This window comes from Mytilus galloprovincialis, chromosome 11 (genome assembly GCF_965363235.1).
Source record: "Mytilus galloprovincialis chromosome 11, xbMytGall1.hap1.1, whole genome shotgun sequence".
Taxonomy (NCBI): Eukaryota; Metazoa; Mollusca; class Bivalvia; order Mytilida; family Mytilidae; genus Mytilus; species Mytilus galloprovincialis.
The window spans coordinates 2,476,086-2,497,822 of NC_134848.1; the positions used below are offsets into that span (position 1 = coordinate 2,476,086).

Sequence of the window (21,737 nt, forward strand, 5' to 3'; positions counted from 1 at the left end):
GACTTAGACATATCGGCCAGGTGAGCTAAAAAGGGGAAATACAGATATCAAGTATGCAATAAGTATGAACATACTACACCTAAAGCTACAGAACAAGACCCCTTGCCTTATATAATGTAGTTGGAGATAGGATTCATAATATGGTGAATTTGCTGGATGTGACATTATTTCTTTTACGAACAATTATAGATCTTCAATGGTTTTCCAAACAAGATGGGACCGACAAACATCTCGAAGCTTGAAAAAACATTGAAAATCTGTGTATTGCTCGGAAAAATACACTAAATAGTAATAATCATTTATATTCCCGATTTCTTAAAACAAGACTGAACATAAGAAATGAAAATACCTTGTTTCTCGAGACAAAGAATAGAAAAAAAAAGCATAAAAGAACGACAAAGTCACTGAAAATACAACTCAGAAAACTACAGAAACAACAACAAATCTCCACTTTATAAGGTTTGAGGCTTGTTCTCTGAAAAAAAATAGATTATAATACCTAACATATTGCTAAAGATAAATTAAAACGAAATTCACAATGAAAATGTTGTTTCAATAAATGAAAATTTTCAGTTGACATCATTAACACACTTATTTTAAAATGATTGCTTACTTCTATATCATTTGATCTCTAATGGAGCATTGTCTCATTTTTAAATGTACCACATCTTCTTATTTTTATACTTACTTATTATGAGAAAAGATTAATGTCTTCATCTTTTTGGTATTATTTTAATTGGTTCATTGGTGGAGGAACCCTCTAGTAAATGGGTCGTTAAACGAAAGTACTGGAATATTGTTTAAACAGGAAATATAAAGACCGTTAATTAAAATAGCATTGCGTGAATATTTAAAGCAATTTTTGAAGATTAATTATTGCCATTTCGCATAGATAAATGTATCGAATATCAGAATACATTCGATATCTTATCATTGTAATATCCAACCAGTCACATTTCTTGCATTATTAGAAACCTCGCAATAAATTCTGAATTAACAGTACTCTATATTTTGGTGATGCTAGAAGTGCAACATAACATTGGAAAGTTCACAAATGTAAAATAGTAATTATTTCGTTTGCCAATAAGTTCATTTCTTTACCTGTTCCTAGTGTCAACCTTCTAGACGCAAATCAATATATGTAGCTGACCTCACTGTATCTGTGGTATTTCATCAATCTTAATAAAGACATTAATAGACAATAAAAATGCAATCCACATTATCCCAAAATGGGAATTTTCCAGTGAGTGGACATAACCCTTATAGAAAAACGTGAGGTCAAAAGATAATGTCTATTTTATTCAATCGAGATAAGAGAAATTTAGGAGATTCACAAACAAGAGTGCACATGCTGAAATGTTTCGCCTTCTTTATTAATCATTGATATTATGTTGATAGTCCTAAATATAAAGCTTTAATAAAACTGTCACATAAAATTAACATGAATCAAGATAACTAACCATTATACAATGAACCATGAAAATGAGTTTAAGGTCAGATTAACCATGTCAGGCAGACATGTACAGTTAACAATTCTTCCATACAGCAAATATAGTTGACCTATTGCTTATATTTTAAGAAAAACTAACCAAAACACGAAAAGTCAACACTAAGCAATGAACCGTGAAAATGAGGTCAATGTCAAATAAAACCTGCGCTACTGATGTATAGATCATAAAATATTTCCATTCACCAAATATATTTGATTTATGGCATATAGTATTAGATAAGAACACCAAATCTCAAAAACTTTACTTTGACCACTGAGCCATGAAAATGAGATCAAGATCAGTTGACATCTGCCCGCTAGACATGTACACCTTACAATCATTCCATACAACAATTATAGTAGACCTATTCCTAAAGAATGAGAAAAACAGACCAAACCACAACATCTAGCTATAACCACTGAACCATGAAAATGAAGTCAAGGTCAGATTACACCTGCTAGTTGGAAATGTACCTTACAGTCATTTTATACACCGAATATACTATACCTATTGCTTATAGTATTGCTTATAGTATCTCAGATATGGACTGGACCACCGAAACTAAACCTTGTTCACTGATCCATGAAATGAGGTCGAGGTCAAGTGAAAACTGTCTGAGGGGCATGAGGACCTTGCAAGGTACACACATACCAACTATATTTATCCTATTACTTAAAATAAGAGAGAATTTAACATTAAAAAACATTTGAACTTTTTGTTCAAGAGGTCACTGAACTGAATATGAGGTCAACGACATTGGACATGTGACTGACGGAAACTTTGTAACATGAAGCATCTATTTACAAAGTATGAAGCATCCAGGTCTTTTAAATATAAAGCTTCCAAGACGTTAGCTAACGTCTCCACCGGATCACTATCCCTATGTCGAGCTTTCTGCAACAAAAGTTACATGCTCGACAAAAATGGCATTAAAAAAATCTAACAACTATAAACTAAATATTAACAGGAAATTGAAATTAAATATCACTATAGTTAGGTTAAATGTAAGTACAAAAATAACATGCAAAATCAGCTGTACAGAGAAAACTAACTAGTATTTTGAAATGAAAAGTGTAATAGCAGTTAAAAAATAAATTGCTTTGCCGACCTCAGCTGGATACGACCGCAGAGGTCCAACCCTGAACAGTTGGGGCAATAAAGGACACAATATTCGCGCTGGATACAGGTCTGAATTTGGATTGTACAAATATTTGACACATAAAAGGTTTCTGACACATAACAACTGTAGTCAAAGAACTTAGAATTGGTTATATGATTTTAATTTATGTTCAATTTTTTGCTTTTGTGCAATACACTTTGCTGCTGCGAATTGACCCCCTTTTCCCCACCAAAAAAAAATACCCCCCCTTTATTTTTGCTTTTGTGCAATACTATGCTGTTGCGTATTACCGCCCCCCTTTCCACACTTTTTTTTGCCAAAAAAAAAATTTGGAAGAATTTTTCTGAAATCTGAAATGAGAAAAAAAGGAGTTGTGTTTGGATTACCTCCCTTACACTGCTTTTAAATTATCTTCAGTAATTGTCCATTAACCATTATGGCATATCAAAGAACCCCATGTTCATTCACAGTTTAAAGTTGGACCCTTTGGGCCCCTTATTCCTAAACTGTTGGGACCAAAACTCCTAAAATCAATCCCAACCTTCCTTTTTTGGTTATAAACCTTGTGCTAAAATTTCATAGATTTCTATTTACTTATACTAAAGTTATGGTGCCAAAACCAAGAAAAATGCTTATTTGGGCCCCTTTTTGGCCCCTAATTCCTAAACTGTTCATACCTCAACTCCCACAATCAATCCCAATCTTCCTTTTGTGGTTGTAGACCTTGTGTTTTAATTTCATTGATTTCTATTTACTTATACTAAAGTTATTGTGCGAAAACCAAGAATAATGCTTATTTGTGCCCTTTTTGGCCCCTAATTACTAAACTGTTGAAACCAAAACTCCCAAAATCAATCCCAACCTTTCTTTTGTGGTCATAAACCTGGTGTCAAAATTTCATAGATTTCTATTCACTTAAACTAAAGTTATAGTTCGAAAACCAAGAAAATGCTTATTTGGGCCTTTTTTTGCCCCTAATTCCTCAACTGTTGGGACCAAAACTCACAAAATCAATCTTAACCTTCCTTTTGTGGTCATAAACCTTGTGTTAAATTTTCATTGATTTCTATTCACTTTTACTAAAGTTAGAGTGCGAAAACTAAAAGTATTCGGACGACGACGACGCCAACGTGATACTAATATACAACCAACATTTTTTTAATTTTTGCGGTCGTATAAAAATGGCGGGTTGAACCTGGTTTTGTGCATGCCAAACCTCCCTCTTTTATAGCAATGTGAAATATAACATTAAAATGACAACACAACATTACAGGACTACAATATAAATAAATAGAACACAATTGACAAAGAAACACACGAATATTAGCTAACAAAAGGCAACAAGTTAAAATTTTGTGCATTTTGTCCACACAAGACTTACAAAATGGAATATGCAAAGTGATAACATCAATTTGAATATACTTTTTTGGCTATTTTAGATAAACCAAGTAGTGTTTTGAAAGATTTTGTATATGTTTCATAAACTAATAATAAAACAGAAATGAAATCAGTTGTATTGTATAATCATATATATATATTGGACAGAAAGTGATATCCTTAGTACATCAATTGATATTTAACTCAAATCACAAAAGCAACTACACACAAATTACAAACTACTTTAAAAGTTAGGACGACTTTCTTTATCCAGACAACACTTCAGAAAGTTATCAAACATTGCGATATATAATATTTGCATGGTAACGAGAAGTCTTTGTGATATTGCTTCTGAAAGTGATAAACAGCACTGTACAAATATATATTCAATTTCAGTTTGGTGTGGACTTGTTCATTAAAACTGTAGTATTTTGCATCCTCAAAAGCTTTAATAGCTCGATTGAAGGAAATGTTTTGCCTTGTTACAAAATAAAAAAGTATAAGTGTTACTGCACAAAACTGTGAAAAGATAAAATATTTCCTTCAATCTTGTAAAAGTGTAATATGTATCCATCATACTAAAAAAACACAACACTACAGTTAAAGGTATATTAAAGGGATTGTATATTAAGACAAGATTGCATGGATATACTCTTTGAATCACTAGTTACAATGTAATAGAGTCATCAACATTTTGTTTAGATATTTCCAAGTTGTATTTGTTTGGAGTTTGTTTTTTGCTCTTGTTTTTAAATAATTTGCTATTAATAACATGAAAACCACACCAGGCACTATAACAAACTGTTACCCAAAATTAACACACAGCCTAGATGATATAACAACTTGGTTACAATAAAAAATACTAACTGTAACATCGATCTTATTTCTTCTTCTGGAAAGGATTCAGGTTTTTCAGGAGTGTTTTAATTTTTCCTTCCTTCTTCTCTTCAACTTCCTCGTGTAGGGTGTATTTCTTCACACCAACTGTTTTAATGATTTCCTCCAAACATTTAGCACCTCTATCAACATTTACTAGAGCTTGGACCAGAACACGTATAGTTGGCCGGACTCTTTGGTCTTCTCTCCATTGAAATAATATATCTTTACATTGTGCCACTAAATCCCGACCATTGTTATACTGTATAATATCTATTGATGTTATAGGTAATCCTAATTCTAAACCCAGTTGGAAGGATACTACACCTATTACTTGTGCCAGTTTATCTAGTATTTCATCTGTTGGAATTAAATCCATGTATTCTTCATTGATAACTGTAATAACAAAAACAATGGTATGTATCATTAAGACACAGTGCCCCGCTGCCACTATCATATGTCCTCACTCATTGAACCTTGAAATGAGGGTCAAAATCATAACTCTTCATATAATTTTAAAGTTCCCTCCACAATGAATATGCGTAATTAGTCTTAAGTTGACATGACAACAACTTAATGACAAACTGCATTAATCGAAATTTTAACCGGAGAACTAATTTCACACTATCACATTTCTATGTTCAGTGAACCATTAAATCAGGGCCAATACTATGATTTTGAATAATATTTTTCAGGTTTACATCATAATGAACATGTGTACTAAGTTTCAATTTGATGTGACCAAAACTTCAAAGTTACTACTTTAACATCACTGCACGCTCAAGGTGACCATTGCAACGGTTAAAAAAATTTGTAAGAGACGATCAAGTAACATCTGTGCGCTGAAGAAATCACAGCACTCTAGATCAAAGGATGTATGTTACAGGTTACAAATAAAATAATGCATGTTACTGGTTATAGATCAAAGGATGCATGTTATTTGTTACAGATCGAAGAATGCACGTTACTGGTTAAAAAAAGAATGCAAGTAACTGGAAGCATATCATAGAATGCATGTTACTGGTTACAGATCATACTATGCATGTTACTGGTTACAGATCATACTATGCATTTTACTGGTTACAGATCAAAGAATGCATTTTACTGTTACAAATCAAAGAATGCATCCTACTTGTTAAAGATCAAAGAATGAAAGATACTGGTTACAGATCAAAGGATGCATTTTACTGGTTACAGACCATAGAATGCATTTTACTGGTTACAGATCAAAGAATGCATGTGACTGGATACAGAACAAATAATGCATTTTACTGTATACCCGATCAAAGAATGCAACATACTGTCGATAATTTTGATACAGTATTCCAGGGCTTGCATTTCCTATCATGATTTCTTTGATAGAGGGTTGCTGCTCACAAGGAAGCTATTAAACCAAAAGTTTCAAATGGTGAAGTTGAAATCATTCCTTCGTTTATAAATATTTTGATATGAGCTCACTGATGAGTCTTATGTAGACGAAAAGCGCGTCTGGCGTACTAAATTATAATCCTGGTACCTTTGATAACTATAATGGACCCCATCACAAGTTGGTTGTACGTTATGGAATATCCGTTTCACAGATGATAACAGATATGTTCCTAATGTCGTAATTCCAACTCCTTTTCCAGAATGTGACCTACGGTATTAGACTTATAACCAGGTTTGTATTAATATGAGCAACATCACGGATGCCACATGTGAAGCAGGATCTGCTTACCCGAGATCACCCCCAGTTTTCGGTAGGGTTCATTGCTCAGCCATTACTTTTCTATGTTCGTGTACTACTGTTTGTCTGTTGGCCCTATTTTCAGCCATAGCTTTGTCAGTTTATTTTCGACTTATCTAAGATCTAAGAATGCATTTTAATGTTACTGGTTACTAACCATAGAATGCATTCAAATAGTTCCAGATCAAAGAATGCATCCTACTTGTTACAGATCAAAGAATGCATCCTACTTGTTACAGATCAAAGAATGATAGAAACTGGATGCATGTTACTGGTTAAATTTCACAGAATACTTTATGTATAAAACACATGCCGGTCCACATATTTATCAAAGTTTAAACGTGTGTATAAATAGTATTTTAACAGTATCAAGACTAAATCCTATCTTGGCTTCATTGATAATCATGACCAGATATTTTTTAAATACATACCACAATGACCTTTTCTGATTCTTTTTACCTACAAAATATTTTGTAATTAATACAAGAATAACCAACATGGTTGGTGTATTTTGGTTTCCGTCTGTGTCTAAATGTTGTCGACGTTTACCCCACCTGACTTGTTAATGATATTTTATGATCGAGACTTTTGCTCATTTACTGAGTTAACATAAGAATAAATGCCACACATATGTCATAATTTGTATTTCATTAATAATTTTGAAGGAAACCAACATGTTTTAAAAGAGACGCGGAATACACCAAATGGACATTCCGAATCATAAGTCCAAATATTTTTTTTTTTTGTAACACTGATCTTAAACTTTGGACTTATAGGCGACTTACTGGTTCATATGTTGTTTCTCTGCGCAATTTTCACTCACATAAGCATGAGAAAACAACAGGAACGATTCTTAAAACAATCATCAAATATATTCTATTATTAGTCAATGGTCTTTAACTTTCGTCTTTTGATCAACATGTTTCTATATGTCTTATTCCAAATTTACATTCTTAAGTTACTCTCTAGAAACCAATTTTACATAAAACTTATTTTATATATCAGTGACCTTGGACTTTAAACTATTAATTACAAAATAAATAAGCTTTTTTTTCTTTTCCAATGACTTCTTTCAGTATTACTTTTGTTAAAATTGCAAGTTAACACAAGTGTTCATCCTAAAACTATTTCTTTTTACACAGATTTAAAAATGTAATGAATGAAGGTCCTGTAACGTTTAGAAGAGCGTACAGAAATGATGATGTACATATGCCCCCTCCCCCTTTTTCGGGGAGCCAAAAAGGATCTTTTTAGCCTAAATCCTATTCACAATACAAGTTAAGGCGTTAATCAGTAGACAAAACATTATGAATTTGTTTGGTTACCTCTCATTCATCTATTTTAAATGAATTCTAGAACACACTCGCGACATTGAGGGTCCGTGGCTGAATTAACGTACCTACGCCTTATTTGTAGACTGGACTTTTAGTATTAAAACATTCTGATTATAAGGTGCACAGTTTTATATGCTTTCGAAATCTTTCTGTTTGAACCTGTTTTAGTTTTCTTTCTTCAGCAGAAAACTACATGTATCATAAACCGGTTTCCGATTCGCCATTAACATTGCATTCGTGCGGCATCCAGGGTGACATTTTATCATATTTTGTATTTATTTTGCACTTATAAGGATGAGACAATTAGGTGAGTTTTATTGTATTGTATTTATTCATGTTTTGTGGAAGGTTAACTTTCTGGAAGTAAGTCCTGTCACGGTGATCAGGCTTGGGGAACTGGATAGGCAAATAGAATTGAGAATGGAAATGGGGAATGTGTTAAAGAGACAACAACCCGACCAAAGAGCAGAAAACAGAAAAAGGCCACCAATGGGTCTCAACACAGCGAGAAAATCCCACACCGGGAGGTGGGCTTCAGCTGGCCCCTAAACAGAATGTGTACTAATTCAATGAAAACGGACGTCACACTTAACTCCAAAATGTATATGAATGAACTAAAATTAAAAAAAACATACAATACTAACAAAGGCCAGAGGCTCCTGAATTGGGACAGGTGCAAAAACTGTTTAGAGGGGAAGCACAATCCCTCCCGTTAGCATGGTTAGGGGTTTAGTATCATACCATCACAAGATATATGAGAACATAACCCGTATCATGCCAACAACTGGTTTTAGAATAAATGTGTTTATTTCCGATGCAAAGATCCTATGAGTGAATCAATATTAATACCAAAATATGCCATCTTTAATGTCCTGACAACAGTATTATAACTATATTCGTTCTGAATAAGTCTGTTTAAAGGTTTGGTTAGCTGTTGAGGTGAATGCTGACATTGTTGTGCTTTGTAAAGAATATTACCATAAACGATTGGATGTGAAATACCTGAACGTATAAGATGTCTGCATGTTGAATTTTATTTACGAAAGATGTCCTTGTACCAATGGTAAAATTTATTAAATGTCTTGATTAGTTTGTGATATGGAAAACCCTGGTGTAACACTTTTTCAGCAAAACAGAGATTTCTTTAGTTAAAATCGAATGATGATTGTGGACAAGTTTGGTTAAATCTGGTCGAGTCGTTTCAGATGAGAAGATTTTTCCAAAAGATTACTAAGATTTTCGAAAAATGGTTAAAAATTGACTATTAAGGGTAATAACTCCTAGAGGGGTCAACTGATCATTTTGGTCATCTTGACTTATGTGTAAATCTTACTTTGCTGAACATTATTGCTCTTTACAGTTTATGTCTATCTATATTATTATATTCAAGATAATAACCAAAAACAGCAAAATTTCCTTAAAATTACCAATTCAGGGGCAGCAACCTCTGGTTTTTGAAGTATAAGCTAAAAACTGCATTTTACCCCTATGTTCTATTTTTAGCCATGGCGGCCATCTTGGTTGGTTAAATTTGGCCCAGTAGTTTCAGAGGAGAAGATTTTTGTAAAAGTTAACGACGGACGACAAGTGATGAGAAAAGCTCACTTGGCCCTTCGGGCTAGGTGAGCTAAAAAAAGTATACAAAAACATAAAATGACATTTTGTATAGAAACAAAGGATATAGATTAGCCAAAAATAAACTATTAACACAGAGATATGTCTCGCCTTTTTTGCAATTATGATAGTAAAATGCAAATGTTGAAATTAAAAAAAGCAATACTTTAACAAGTATGTTATGCAAATATTTAAGTCAATGAACCACCACTGAAGGTACATTGCTAAACAATCTCTGCAAATGAGATGTGCCAATGCTAATACAACTGCAAACCAAATACCATTGACTTATCATAAGTCGTTCCCTTTAGACAAACCTAAACACAAACATTAGCTTGTAAACTATGTAAAAGTTTCAAAATCAATGAACCATGATGAGGGGTTGGGGCTATATAATCTCGATGGAAAAGAGATTTGCAAATGCCAATCAATTTGCATACCAAATATCATTGACCTAACATTAGCGGTTCTTCTTAAGGTAGCACTAGTCTAACAGTGTATTTTTTAATATTATTTGTTATCACATAATTTTGAAATAAGTATTATTCTGCACAGTTTGTAAAAATCCAAAAGTCATTATCATATCACAACAGGGAATAAATTGATAATGAAGTTATGTAAATAAAAGCACATGGTAATAAATGTAAATATGTAGGCATTAAGGAGGGGCTAAAATGTCAATCATCTGTTGATGCCAGTGTCCAGCTGTTAATCACTGACCACAAGATGAATAGTGTGGTCTTGTCTGATTGTATAATGTGTATTGCCAAAAAGTAATTAATATTACTTTGAAGTAAGCAGAGAAAAGGGAAAGTTAATAAAAAGGAGAAAATCTAAAGGGAAAAATCTAACCAAAATGAACAAAACTATATATATAAGGATAAGAGTGTGAAAGTATCTTTGAAAGCCTCTGACAAACTTTAAACTTTTAAGGTTCTTACTAACAAATAAGAAGACAATGGCTCTGAATCTGTCTTCTCTTAAGAGTTTTAGGGACTTTAACCAACTTTAAGTTTATGTGAAATTTTTCAGTTCCGTAAAACTAAATCATTGTCAGTAAGGGGATGGTCTTGATCTTTTTTGAAACATGTCTTTTATTGCATAATTTTAATGTTCTAGCTAATTTCATAGTATATTTCTTTTTAAAATACAAATGAAAATCATTCTTTATAGTGATTATAGTGTTTATATACACCTGGTCATTCCTGTTATTCTCTTATCTGGATAGAGGCGGAGCTTTGTCTATATTTAATTACTACATTACAGATGTTGGTCAAATCTGTGACGTCAAACTCCCACCAAATGCCAAGTTAGTGTTGGTCAGTGCACATATAATTCAAAATTTACAGTATTAGAGCATCAAAGACACAAAGTGTGTGGTTATATTGATAAAATAATGGGGTCAGAACACTCTTGGGGTGTTCTCAGTGTAACTTTTGTATTAATGTTGCATTTATAGGGGTTCTAAGGGGGAAATTCAGATTTTAGGTCATTTCTCTGAACAATTTTTCATGAGAATTGTTAGCAAAAAATGAAAATAGAAACTTCATGGGTACCCCTTTTGGTTTGACTTTGATATATGTGATTAAAGGGAGTATTTATTACAATACCATGTCCCAGTTTTTGGATAATTTGTTTCTAAATGAATTCATAGGTGTCAAAAGATAAAAGGTGAAATGAGGTTTGGCACCCAGCAGTTCAATCAATATATCTTCTTACTGGAGACATATATCAAAAATCTAAGACACGGTTTTGTTTATAGTGTATGGTTGATTAAAGTGAGGAAAACAAATTTTTACTACAATTTGACCTGAGTGTGCCATTTTTATTCAAACTGAAAGACCACTTTTTTGGCAATTCAAAAGCTACAATTTGAGATTAAGCTTACCAAAAATAAATGTATCTACAGATTAAGAAGAATTAATATTCCAGCTTTAAAACGAGGTAAAGATTTTAAAAATCAATTGAGTAGTTTTGGAGGAATTAATCTTTAAAGACTGTTGGTTGGAGTCAGAAAATTTTGACTGTAGTGCTACCTTAAACTGATCTAAACCACAAACTAATACATGTATAATAAGCAAAAGTTTCAAAGTCAATAGACCTTGACTGAGGGGGCGAAGCCAAATAATCTTCCGGGAAATGAGATATGCCAATGCTAATACAACTGCACACCAAATATCATTGACCTACCACTAGTGGTTCACCATAAACTAAACCTAATCACAAACTAATACATTGTTGACGCCGCCACCGGAAACAGCATACCTATGTCTCACTTTTTGACTCCGTCAAGGCGAGACAAAAACGAAACCTATTCCTTATAGCATCAATTATCAATAGAATTGACATAGTTTTGTAATGCAAATAGTTTTATTAATATTTTTGCAATTCAAGGACCACTAATTATACTTCTTCCTTAAGTTATACAGTCTTATATAAGTCCAGTTTATTGGACTAGTTTACCTGACACAGTGTGTGGATAGTCAAATCCATATCCTGTAAAGCTTTTGCTATGTTACTGAATCTTCCGGAATACTTTTCTCTCCAGGTGACCAGTGCTCTAAACTTAACAATGTCGACAAATTCATAATCAGATCTGAGTTTTTCCCATTCGTGCAAAGTAATACCAAGATGTATAGCCAACTCTCGTATTACGGTTTCCTCACATCGTGATGAAAATCGTTGAAGTTCAATATCACTTGGAATCTGATTCAAGGCGTCTTCTTGTAAACCTAAATTTGAATAAATTGTTACATAATGTTAAAACAGTAAACAATAACCCTTATAACATGTATAATAACAGTTATAGTATGCATGATACATCATAAGTTATTCTATCTGTGGTACACATGTACAGATAATATGAAAGTTTGACCTGAATACCCATATCATGAAATATCAGTCAATGGTTGTCCTATCTGTGGAGCAAATATACAGAAAGTGTGAACGTTTGACCTGAATACCCATGAAATATTAGTCACTGGGTGTCCTATCTGTGGAGCAAATACACAGAAAGTGTGAACGTTTGACCTGAATCCTCATGAAATATCAGTCACTGGGTGTCCTATCTGTGGAGCAAATACACAGAAAGTGTGAACGTTTGACCTGAATCCCCATGAAATATTAGTCAATGGTTGTCCTATCTGTGGATCATACACAGAAAATATGAATGTTTGACCTGAATCCCCATGAAATATAAGTCAATGGGTGTCCTATCTGTGGAGCAAATACACAGAAAGTGTGAACGTTTGACCTGAATCCCCATGAAATATCAGTCAATGATTGTCCTATCTGTGGAGCAAATACACAGAAAGTGTGAACGTTTGACCTGAATACCCATGAAATATTAGTCAATGGTTGTCCTATCTGTGGATCATACACAGAAAATATGAATGTTTGACCTGAATCCCCATGAAATATAAGTCAATGGGTGTCCTATCTGTGGAGCAAATACACAGAAAGTGTGAACGTTTGACCTGAATACCCATGAAATATTAGTCAATGGTTGTCCTATCTGTGGAGCAAATACACAGAAAGTGTGAACGTTTGACCTGAATCCCCATGAAATATTAGTCAATGGTTGTCCTATCTGTGGAGCAAATACACAGAAAGTGTGAACGTTTGACCTGAATACCCATGAAATATTAGTCAATGGTTGTCCTATCTGTGGAGCAAATACACAGAAAGTGTGAACGTTTGACCTGAATACCCATGAAATATTAGTCAATGGTTGTCCTATCTGTGGAGCAAATACACAGAAAGTGTGAACGTTTGACCTGAATCCCCATGAAATATTAGTCAATGGTTGTCCTATCTGTGGAGCAAATACACAGAAAGTGTGAAAGTTTGACCTGAATACCCATGAAATATTAGTCACTGGGTGTCCTATCTGTGGAGCAAATACACAGAAAGTGTGAACGTTTGACCTGAATACCCATGAAATATTAGTCAATGGTTGTCCTATATGTGGAGCAAATACACAGAAAGTGTGAACGTTTGATCTGAATACCCATGAAATATAAGTCAATTGGTGTCCTATCTGTGGAGCAAATACACAGAAAGTGTGAACGTTTGACCTGAATCCCCATGAAATATCAGTCAATGATTGTCCTATCTGTGGAGCAAATACACAGAAAGTGTGAACGTTTGACCTGAATCCCCATGAAATATAAGTCAATTGGTGTCCTATCTGTGGAGCAAATACACAGAAGGTATTAATGTTTGACCTAAATACCCATGACAAATTAGTCACTGGTTGTCCATTCTTTTGTGCAAATATACAGAAAGTATATTTTTTTTCAAAAATATAATAAAAAGTATGGGTCACTGTGGTATTTTTCAAGCTACAAGTCAAGCAAAATTGTCAAAATTTGCAGATGGTGAATAAAAAGAAATCTATGAGATAGAATTTTGAAATAAAATTTGAGCAGATAGGTTTTGAAATATGCTTTAAGAAAATAAAAATAAAAATGTTCTCACCGAACTTGCTTTCTTGCTACAAGTAACATTTCCAAATTTTTCATTCCATTATGAAAAATTTAATCTTTGAGTTATCTCTCTTTAAATGACCAACATTAACAATTTGATTCGAATAACTAACTCAAACATTTGATAGCAGATAGATCAGTCCGAATAATGCAACAACTCACTTATTTTTCTTTATTCTAAGAAACAGTAAAACTAATTACTTGCAAATATGTTTCAAAATTTGCAGATTCACGTAAACAACAAAACCTATTGATTAACACTATATTACATGAAGATGGCAGTTAATCTACCTTAAAGGGGTCTGTAATTCAGTTTGACAGCTTCAGAAATACTATTCTTTTACCTTTTCTAACTTTACCAAATAACTACTTTACCTAAACATTTTTTACATGTAATTTCATTCCCCTACTTATTATGTTATGCATAAAATATCAAGAAATGAATTTTGAAGATGTTTGAAAAAATTTCGTAAGGGTTCCGCAAAACCCAGTGTCTCGACTACTTTTGCTGTTGTCTATGTCTTCAGTGTGATAGGGGAATGCTCAGTTAATGAAATGAAACGTTTGGAATGTACAAAAAAAATATGTTTGTAAAAAATGATAACAGTACACAATCAAATCTATAGATTTATAAACGAGTTGAAACATAAATGTATTCAATGAACAAATGATAAAGAAGATAATTTTCAAATTTTCCTCTAGATACTATCTTTTGATTGTAAGAAGCTTCTGTCCGAGTTTGGTAAAAATCAAGGATGGTTTGTGAATCTAATAAATGTTTTAAAAACTTTAACTGCAGACTGTATGTAATGTTAACTGGAAGAAAAACTTAGTCCATTTTTTTAGTAAAATACGGAAACACAGGAAATATTTTTTTTTTAAATTTCCTTCTAGATACTAGCTTTTGATCATAAACAAGCTTCTGTCTAAGTTTGGTACAAATCTCCATATATTTATACATCAGTAAGTACTTATTCTGTTTTTTTACCTTGACAGTTTATTTCACATTCTTCTTTTGCCTGAAAAGTAAATATTGGTGGATACAAAAATTAGTATTTACAAAATGCAATGGATACAACAGTGTGAGGTTGAGACTTAAGCTATTTATAGTTAAGCGATGGTTAAATTGTTAGCATTGCCTGTCTATTTGAATTTACATGTATAAAACTATTGCAAAATTTGTTTCAGGGTGGAAATTAACAATGATTAGTCCTTTTGTTTATAATGTGAGGGTCATTCTTTATGTGCCAAACAATGGCATGTAACATATATACTATATGTAGGGATGTTATTGTCAACTCAGTAAAAAATCACTAATCAAGTACTCCTAAAAAAATCAGCTCAGACTCCTTATCAAAGCTATTTACAATCAAAGCAGTCCTATACACAATTAAAATTAATTAAAATTATATGCATACTGTGCTGACTTCTTCTTTTCGAATGTTTTTGTTTGCTCCTACGCATAACTTTATGGAATATTTGTTGTTCATTGTTTAGCCTTCCAATTGTTTAGATTCTGGTACCTCTGACGAGTCACACAAATACCTAAAGTTTGTTATTAGATATTCACGAAAATACAGATTGTGTTAGGACTTATGCACCTTATTCTTGTTTGTCGTGACCCATTTTGATTCCCTGTGTTTCATTTATACACAACGTTATAGACTTGGGGCAACTAAGAGAACTATACATATTGCATAGACACCTGTCTCATGTTGAAGTCTGTATGGTGCCCTCTCGATATTGTTCGGTTAGTTTGATAATTACTGTATCATTGGTATATTTAACCCCCACATCCTATTTTATTCAACAACTAGAGGCTCTAAAGAGCCTGTGTCGCTCACCTGTATCTACTGTGGCTTGGGAAATCATGTAAAATAAGGTTTAAATCATAATAAATAGTATGAGTTACCATAATAATGATTGAGGCCAAGTTTGGTTTAATTTGGCCCAGAAGTTAAGTTAAAAGCAGGTCATCCCACCAGTAACTAGACTTACAATAGTCAGATAGTTACTGAAGACCCCTTATCATTATTTAAATTAGTTTTCAATTGTGATTATTTGAAATTGTTTTTTTTTACATTTTTCCCTTACACTTCTATAGTAAATACCTATGTTCTATTTTTAGCAATAGGGGCCATGTTGGTTGGATGGCAAGGTCATTGGATGCATTTTTCAATCAAAACACCCTATTGAAAATTGTGGCTAAGTTTAATTATATTTGGCCCAGTAGATTAAGTGGAGAAGATTTGTGTAAAAGATTGCAAAAAATTACGAAAAAAATGTTCAAAATTAACTATAAAGGGCAATAACTTCGTAAGGGGTCAATTGAAAATTTTGGCAATATTGACTTATTTGTACGTCGTACTTTGCTGAACATTATTGCTGTTTACAGTTTATCTCTATCTATAATAATATTTATGATAATAACCATTAAACTGATTCGCCTAAAGCAGCTGGATATGACCACAGAGTTCCAACCCTGAACAGTTTGGGCAAAAATGGACACAATATTCAAGCTTGATACAGGTCTGAATTTGGATTGTAATTAGATATTTGACACATTATAAATTTCTGACATAGAATAAATGTAGTCAAAGAACTTGAAATTGGTTATATGATTTGAATTTATATTCAATTGAAGATTTCTTGCTTTTGTGCTATACACTGTGCTTTCACGTAATGCTTAGTAAATTTGTTAATTTTTCTAAATCTTGAGGGAAAAAAAAGCCCCCCCAATTTTTTTTATCACCCACACCCCCTAAATGCTTAAGTTTCAAATATAAGTCAAAAACTGCATTTTACCCCTATGCTCTATTTTTAGCCATGTCGGCCATGTTAGTTGGCAGACACGGTCATTGGACACACTTTTAAACTAGATATCCTAGTGATGATTGTGGCCACAGGGATGATTCTACTAAATAGTTTAGGGCCGCTTAGCGGCCCTCAATTCCTATAGCGGCCCCGAAAAAAATGGGTAAAGATAAATTCCCAATTGAGAAAAAAAAAATATTTCCGGAAATTTTTCCGTTTTTGACTTAGGCAATTACAATTTTCCAGCATTTCTCATCAAAGCGTGTTAAAAGCCTAATAAGAATAATGTCAACGGAAGATTGTTAAGATAAGGTAAATGAGCATATTGTTGTAAGTTTTCTTTCAAAAGTTTAAGAGAAGTTTTTCACTACATTTGGTCTCGTAATTTTAAAGCAGAGTGAGACCTTATAGTTAGAATATCCTAAATTTGACAAAAAAATGTTACATGGGAGTATTCAATCTCGTAAAAGCAGATCGCCCAGCAGGTCGATTACAGATGCTTTTTGCCATAATGGGTCTCGTAAAAGCAGACCTTGGCAGGGAGCAAAACTTATTAATTTTGACAATACCTTTGATAAATTTAATGTGCGTCGATCTCGTAAAGGTAGTCCGATATTATTCTGACGCCCAACGGTTGTTTAGCCAGACAAGCTGGGCCGTGTGACCAGCTTGTCTGGCTAAACAGCCGTTGGACGTCGAGTAATTTCGGACTATTGTCAAAGCAGATCGATTAACAGAACTCGTTATCAAATATATTTATGAAAAATATAAATAAGTATTTGTCAAAAGTCCGACTGTCTAGGCATTTTAGAATAAAGGACGACATAAACAAATCAATGAAGGATAGAAAAAAAACTCAACTCAATGTTCGGGTTAGTATTTTAAGAAGATACAATGCTATTGGGCACAGAAAAAAATTATTGTTTCTTCATGGAGAATTAAACTTAATCAATATTAAATAAATACAGAATTTACTCTTTTTTGTAGTCTAGATGAAAATGATATGAATAGTGGAAATTATCCAAACAATTAAAATTTGAAAACAAATTATTATGGTTCAATGTTTAAATTTTATTGTCCCTTAGGGTTACACCTAGGGTAAAACTATGACAACCTCCCATATAATTTTATCAGCAACAAAATTGCCAAAAATATCTTACCAAAATAAGACTTAAACCATTGTAAATGCTTTCGTGAATTCAACAGAACTTATGTGCTAGTCCAATTTGAAATTAATTTCAAGCAATGTCAATTTATAAAGATGACTAGTTGTTGTATGACCAATGGATATTTTTATTTGCTATATGTAAAAAGGTTACCATAGCTAAGATGCAAACTACTAAAAGAAGTACAATAAACTTCATGTACATGTAACAACTTTAGTTTTACTCGTCCCAATCGAATGTCAGAATGTCAAGCGATCTGGTAATCATGATATATTTATATACTATTATTTGATAATCCGCTGAGTAGCTCCATCAGGATTATTCAAAATGTTACAACTTCTTACAGCAGCCATTGTATATATAAATATAGGTAAAACTTGATACATTTTCCGTTTTTACAGGAAAATAGTGTTAATTCATCATAGATTTTATGCCGGAAAAAAAATCCCAATTGCATGAAAATTCCCAATTTTGATAGTCAAGGGACCCATTTGAAAACACCTGGAATCACCCCTGGGCCAAGTTTGATTAAATTTTACTCAGTAGTTTTAGAGAAGATTTTTGTAAAAGTTAATGAAGACGGACAACAACGACAACGACGGACGAAGGACGACAAGTGATAAGAAAAGCTCACTTGGTCCCTCGGGCCAGGTGAGCTAAACACACAATATGGTTCAAAATAAAAACAACAGACCTATAGCTTGCATTTGTAGACCTAATGTAAAACAAACATTAAAATTGCTACGTTTTGCAACTTTGAAAAGACTTCTTTAATTAGTTATCAAAGGTACTAGGATTATCGTCTACATAAGACTCATCAGTGACGCTCATATCAAAATATTTATAAAGCCAAACAAATTTAAACTTTTGTTAACAGGAAATTTATAAAAACATGACCACATTATTGATATGCATGTCAACACCGGGCTAGTGATACCCACCCTTTGACTTGTAATGCTCACAATATTTTTCAATCACAGAGTCAATCAGTGACATACAGAGAAAAGCTCATTCTTTTTTTATAATTCCTTATCAGATAAGTAACAAGCAAATTTTCTTGTAAGATCAGTTTCACAGCAATTATCTTGTGAGATATTAGTTACACAGAAATTTATTTTGTGAGATATTAGTTACACGGGAATTTATCTTGTGAGTTTGTAATATTAATTGTTCTTTTATTTTTTTTAACATGGTGTTTTCTATTTTTTGGAGGCATAGGCAAACCATAAGTCAGCACTGTATGAGTTGATTCAAGATCGTATTATATAATATCAAGTTAATAGTTCAAATTTACCTGATCTTGATTCCAAATATTCCACTTGTCTTTGGTATGTACAATCTCATGTTTATCACAAATCCATTCATCAGTTGTGAATGCTGCCTCTTCATTTATATGGCATTCTAACCTGGAGCATGCATATTCAATGTGGAAGGGTAGTTTTTGGCTGCTGGAGGAGACTGTGGACTTATAGAACTCTGAGATTCTCTCTAGTGTTGTATACATGCATTCCTTGATTCCAGTGGTTATATCTGGTACGATCAGTCCATTGGAGGTTGCATGGACTATGTAGAGCAAAATCTTGTTACCTTCAACACATACTACAATATCATGTGCTTTATCGAATGATAAACCAACGAATCCTGAAAACAGGAGTTGTTTTCCTTCATACGTCTTTACGGTCCACATACTGAGACATGCGCTAATGAGACGATTCGGTAAGGCTGGTGGTATTATTGTCCCTTTGAAAACAAAAGCTAGACTGATGGCTTTCTCTGGTGTACATTCATGGGTCATGAATCTTGTGTCATTTCTTTGAGTGAGCATACAGGGAACAAAGAAGTTTTCCACTGGTAACCGACTTCCCGTATTAGTATCATATCTTCGCTGCTCTGATAGAATATCAAGGTGAATGAGCATATCAAATATGAACTCTTTGTAGGGTGATATTTTACTGAAGTGCTTCTGTTCCCAAATAAGATAAAGATCTTTTCTTTGTATTATTCCACTCTCTGACATCCTTTCAAAAGTATTTCTAATGAGACCTTTCTTTGGCCAAAAGGCCATATCTGTAAAGTAAAAACAAATAAATAAATAAAATGAAAAGAGTATTAACAGTATCTTATAAAGAAACTAGCCCAAAACACAAAAAGGTCAAAAAATCATTTAAGGGCAATAATTCCTTGACTCCTATAAAGAATTTACTTACGATTTGGAAAAAATGTGACTTATTTGTAGATCTTGTCTTGCTGATCATTGTTCTTTTTAACTTTCCATCTTTTAAATAGTTTTAACTAAATAGGCAAACATTTAAAAAGAAGACTGGTAGCATTCGTCATTTAAGGGCAATAACTTCGAATTATATGAGAAGTCGTCTGACAGTTTTGATGTAAACAGACGGTAGCTTATCTCAACCTCTTGACTTTTTTTGCCCTGTTAGATTGTCACTATTCATATTCAAGACAATAAACAAAACGTGCATTTCACCATTATGTTCTATATTTAGCCATGTCGGCCATGTTGGTTGGCTTGCAAGGTCTTTCAACATTTTTTTAGACTAGATAACCTATTGATGAATGTGGCTAAGTTTGGTTAAGTTTCAGAGCAGAAGATTTTTTGTTAAAAGCTAACGGATGACGATTGACAATGAAGACAACGAAAAACAGAATAGTGACGAAAAGGTACTAAATAGATCTACAAATTATCAAACATAACAGATGGCAATAAAGTTAAAAGAATACATTAGTTCACACAAGCGCATATGTATTTTATCAATGATATTTGAGTTAAGTGTTTTATTTTAATTTTCGAGTTGGTGGTTCATTTTATAACAGTTACTGTATTTTTTTAAATTAAAAAGTCACAAAAATCCAGTTCAACCTAGCCAGACACATTATTCGAGTCTGAGCCTACCAGTCTTAGCTCATACTCCTATATGATGCGTGCTTAGCAGAGAAATAGCAAATATTAATGTTCAAGTATTTGGTTTAACCGGGTCAGGGTTGGAACCCATGGCCGCACCACTCAAGGCAAACATGTTACCACAAGACAAACAAGGCGCTCCAATAGTTTGTAGATTTTGTATGTTTTCTACCTACCTATCATAATAAGTTTCCGAGATAACAGGACAAACATAAAGTTATTGTTGATCTTATATTGCTGATCATTTTTGCCATATATGCAGTTTATACTTATATTATACTTAATTATTTAGTGTTTTCATAGAAAAAAAAACAACATGAAAATCAGTCCAAAATCCTCAATTAATGACAATAGCTCCTTCAAGTAATGGCAATTGCTAGGTGAGCTTGTCTTAATTTTCTTTCTTTTTTTTCTGTGATTGTGAATTTTTTTTTAATAACAGGCCTTTCAGTCATAAAACTTTCCTTTTTACTCATTCAAAATTTGCGTTCCAAATATCAAAATCCAGTATTATGATTGGTTGATTTCAGAGTCTGAGTACGATAATTGTTCTAGAAAAATTTATGGCTGTTAGTCTTGATTTTTGATAGTATAGATGAAATTGTTTGGACATATATCTAGCCCCGAACGATATAGTAATTTAGAGATTTTTGACATGTGCTATAGACATCTGGCTGTATTTGATGACCATGGAGTATAAAAGTGGATATTATATCATAAAATACCTGTCACAAAAGATCGCATAACTTCCACCAGAAGTAGCGGACTTATGATCACATAACCTCTCAACTGTGGGGTGTCAAAATAGACCAT

The 21,737-nt window shown here is 33.0% G+C and overlaps 3 protein-coding genes and 1 long non-coding RNA gene across 4 annotated transcripts in view; 1 reads left to right on the forward strand and 3 right to left on the reverse strand.

Annotated features, from left to right (window-relative positions):
• LOC143051566 (uncharacterized) overlaps window positions 1-21,737 on the reverse strand; it is a 425,778-nt gene that overhangs the window by 296,794 nt on the left and 107,247 nt on the right. The window lies entirely within an intron of this gene.
• Window positions 1-21,737, forward strand: part of LOC143051550 (uncharacterized) — a 576,970-nt gene that overhangs the window by 208,419 nt on the left and 346,814 nt on the right. The window lies entirely within an intron of this gene.
• Window positions 1-21,737, reverse strand: part of LOC143051961 (uncharacterized) — a 353,125-nt gene that overhangs the window by 48,165 nt on the left and 283,223 nt on the right. The gene's annotated exons all lie outside the window — the stretch shown is intronic.
• Window positions 4,114-20,059, reverse strand: LOC143051510 (uncharacterized). The gene is made up of 5 exons (XM_076224408.1): window positions 19,299-20,059; window positions 15,013-15,043; window positions 12,001-12,269; window positions 7,021-7,048; window positions 4,114-5,259 (listed from the first exon to the last, which is right to left on the reverse strand). The coding sequence occupies exons 1-5, from the start codon at window positions 20,019-20,021 to the stop codon at window positions 4,868-4,870; spliced, it is 1,443 nt and encodes a 480-aa protein (XP_076080523.1). The 5' UTR covers window positions 20,022-20,059; the 3' UTR covers window positions 4,114-4,867.

Coding starts and splice junctions, on each gene's coding strand:
- LOC143051510 (XM_076224408.1), bottom strand. CDS start 20,021: ATGTCAGAGAGTGGAATAATACAAAGAAAAGATCTTTATCTTATTTGG. Junction 15,044..19,298: donor ATATTTGGAATCAAGATCAG/GTAAATTTGAAC, acceptor TTTACTTTTCAG/GCAAAAGAAGAATGTGAAAT. Junction 7,049..12,000: donor CTATCCACACACTGTGTCAG/GTAAACTAGTCC, acceptor AATATTTTGTAG/GTAAAAAGAATCAGAAAAGG.